Below are 2,848 nucleotides of genomic sequence, written 5' to 3'. Positions count from 1 at the left end.
GCAGCAAGCCACAGTGGCTACAGCAGCAGGACAACCCGCAGTAACCAGGTCCCAAGCAAGACAGCTCCTTTCCTTCAATAAAACCCACACCTACAACAGAAGCAAAAGGACTGACCAGTGGAATAATGGATCTTCTTGGCGGTATTGCACCAATTCAGTGTGTCCAAACAGGAAAAGAGATAAGACTATCCCTACCCTAACAGCACTTCTAGCTCCTATTGGAAGTAAAGAAGATCGCCACTCAGTAGTATCCCCACTAGCGGAAAAGCCTTCCCCAGTACCATTATACCTCACTCCTACTGCAGCGTCATCCAGCAGAACTGTAGTAGCTCCTACACCACACACATCGCCACTCCAGTTAACCACCAAACCCTTGCTGAGTGAATCAACAGACACTAGTCCTACAGCCAGACCTAGTTTCCTCTCAGGAAGTTTTGACTCACCTGAACCAGTCCACTCACCCATCCCAGTCGAGGAACAGCATCCAGTTCCTATGGAACCCAAATCAGAACCACCTAAATCTCCAGTCAATTCCAATCCGGAAGAAGGTCCTTCTGACCAACACCCAAACAACCCAGAAGATGGTGATTCAGAACCCAGCGATCAGGAAGAAGAAGGAGATATATCAGATAACAACAGTGGAGCGGTAAACAAACCCAACCAGTTTGAAGGAGACAAAGGAAAAAGCAAGGAATTCCTGGACGAATTATACCTGTACTTTGCTGGAAATACCAAGAAGATCCAGACTGACAAAGATAAGGTTTAATGTGCTCTCTCATATATCAAAGGACCTGCTCAATTCTTTGTCCACACCATCATCAATGATGCAGAGGAACCCATATCTGATTCTGAAGATGCCCCGCTCAAAGGATTGCCTAGTTGGGCTAATTTCAGGAAATCCTTCATCCAAACCTTCAGAGTAGAAGATGACACTCAGGCAGCATTAAATGAGATCAGCAAGTGTACCTGGGTAAAGTGTGGAGGAAACAGCCTCCGCTTTGTAACAACTCTTCAACCCCTCTTACAGGCCAGCGGATTAAACAAATTAGGGCAAATTTGAGAACTCCAGCATCTCATTCCCCCTGCCCTCCTGATCGAGATTGCTGCCCAGCCACTATTGCCAGTCACAGTGGTAGGATACCTCAATGGCATCCAATCCATCTGTCAATCTATGATCAACATCTTCAGTGATAAACCCCTATTCATGCCCTCCACCAATTGCTCCTTTGGTCACAACAAATTTGTACGTTGCAATCAAGCAGTTGAAACCAGGGATGGATCATCAAAGGAAGTATCATCTAATGATCAACACATCAGACATCAGTCAGATAAAGATCACAAGAAGCACATGGATAAGAAGTTATGTTTCAGATGTCACAAACCCAGGCATCAAAGCCATCAATGCCCAAACAATTGCATCAGGGCAATTGAATCCCACGACTCATCCACTCAGGAGAAGAATGAAACCAAGGATTCCTCTGATGAGGAAGGAATAGCCGAAGAATACATCCAGGCTATATCTTCTGAGAAGGATTTTTGAAATCTTCGATTGCTGTGACATTGAATTGAAGTAATGGTGTTAATGATTATTTATATCAGGTGAAATTAGCTCATAAATCTATTTATTTGCCCTGCATATTAAAAACCTACGCTAAAACCATCACCACCAAAGCATTGCTTGACACAGGAACAATGGAGAATTACATTGACATACAGTTTGCTCGAGAACACAACCTCCAGCACCAGAGTATCACACCCAGACCAGTGTTTAATGTTGATGGATCACCAAATAAAGCCACGGCCATCAAACACAAAGTCTTCTTCACTATATCCTTATCTGGACAACCAATGAGGATAGAAGCTTACACCACAGTACTTGATAGGAATCCAATCATTTTAGGTCTCTCTTGGTTCAAATGTTTTAACCCAGTAATTGATTGGGTCACTGGGAATATGCACTTTTGTTGGAATCAACTTCTACGAGCAATCAAGACCCTTGCTAGTAATATCCCAAAATACCTAGAAGCCTTCCTCTCTGTATTCAACAAAAGCACAATGGAAAGATTACCAGAATGGAAACCCTGGGACCATGCAATCAATTTAGAAGCCAACTTCAAACCTCAACAAGAAAAGGTTTACCTGTTATCACCAGCAAAACTCAAAGAGTTAGATGCCTTCATTGAGGAAAACTTGCAGAAAGGTTATATCCGTCCATCAAAGTCTCCTATGGCATCTCCATTCTTCTTTGTCAACAAGAAATCAGGAGATCTACAACCATGCCAGGACTACAGGAAACTCAATGACACCACCATTAAGAATGCCTACCCCATTTCAAGAGTAGAAGATCTATTGGATTGTATTGCCTCTGCCAAGCCAATAATATTCACCAAACTTGATTTACATGCAGGATACAATAATGTGCACATCAAAGAAGGGGATGAATGGAAGGGAGCATTCATTACTCCACAAGGCTTATTCAAACCAACAGTCATGTTCTTCAGAATGACAAACTCTCTGGCAACTTTCCAAGCTATGATAGATGGTATTTTTGCCGATCTATTACTAGAAGGATGGTGTTAAGGGACCTGTTGACTGAGGATCAGGAGTTCAACTGAGAACTTGTACTGACACTAGTGCAAGTAAGGCTGCCGTGCTGTACTTTGATACTAGACGTGGTAGACTGAGCCTCTATGCTGATAGAGGTTTGAGAGGCGCAAACTGATTGAGAAGCTAGAGCGCAGACTAGACTGGAATAGACAGCTGGGTCTATTGCTGAGGATGTCCCTATGAAGGTACGCAGGGAACAAGAGGACAAAACTAAAGCACAGTAGCGGAAGTAGTGCTACTT

The 2,848-nt window shown here is 43.3% G+C and overlaps 2 protein-coding genes across 2 annotated transcripts; both read left to right on the top strand.

The window, feature by feature from the left end:
• Window positions 1-125: 125 nt before the first annotated feature.
• On the top strand, window positions 126-766 carry FIBRA_09508 (uncharacterized protein; the record flags this gene model as incomplete). The annotated part of the gene is made up of 2 exons (XM_012321800.1): window positions 126-157; window positions 226-766. 2 exons carry the CDS (start codon window positions 126-128, stop codon window positions 764-766), a joined length of 573 nt encoding a protein of 190 aa, XP_012177190.1.
• A 1,289-nt stretch (window positions 767-2,055) lies between these two features.
• On the top strand, window positions 2,056-2,580 carry FIBRA_09507 (uncharacterized protein; the record flags this gene model as incomplete). The annotated part of the gene is made up of 1 exon (XM_012321799.1): window positions 2,056-2,580. The coding sequence occupies one exon, from the start codon at window positions 2,056-2,058 to the stop codon at window positions 2,578-2,580; it is 525 nt and encodes a 174-aa protein (XP_012177189.1).
• Between the last annotated feature and the right edge of the window lie 268 nt (window positions 2,581-2,848).

Source organism: Fibroporia radiculosa, assembly GCF_000313525.1.
Source record: "Fibroporia radiculosa TFFH 294 genomic supercontigs, scaffold58275, whole genome shotgun sequence".
Lineage (NCBI taxonomy): Eukaryota > Fungi > Basidiomycota > Agaricomycetes > Polyporales > Fibroporiaceae > Fibroporia > Fibroporia radiculosa.
Note: the sequence above shows the minus strand (reverse complement) of the source record. Positions and strands in the feature narration are given on the sequence as shown.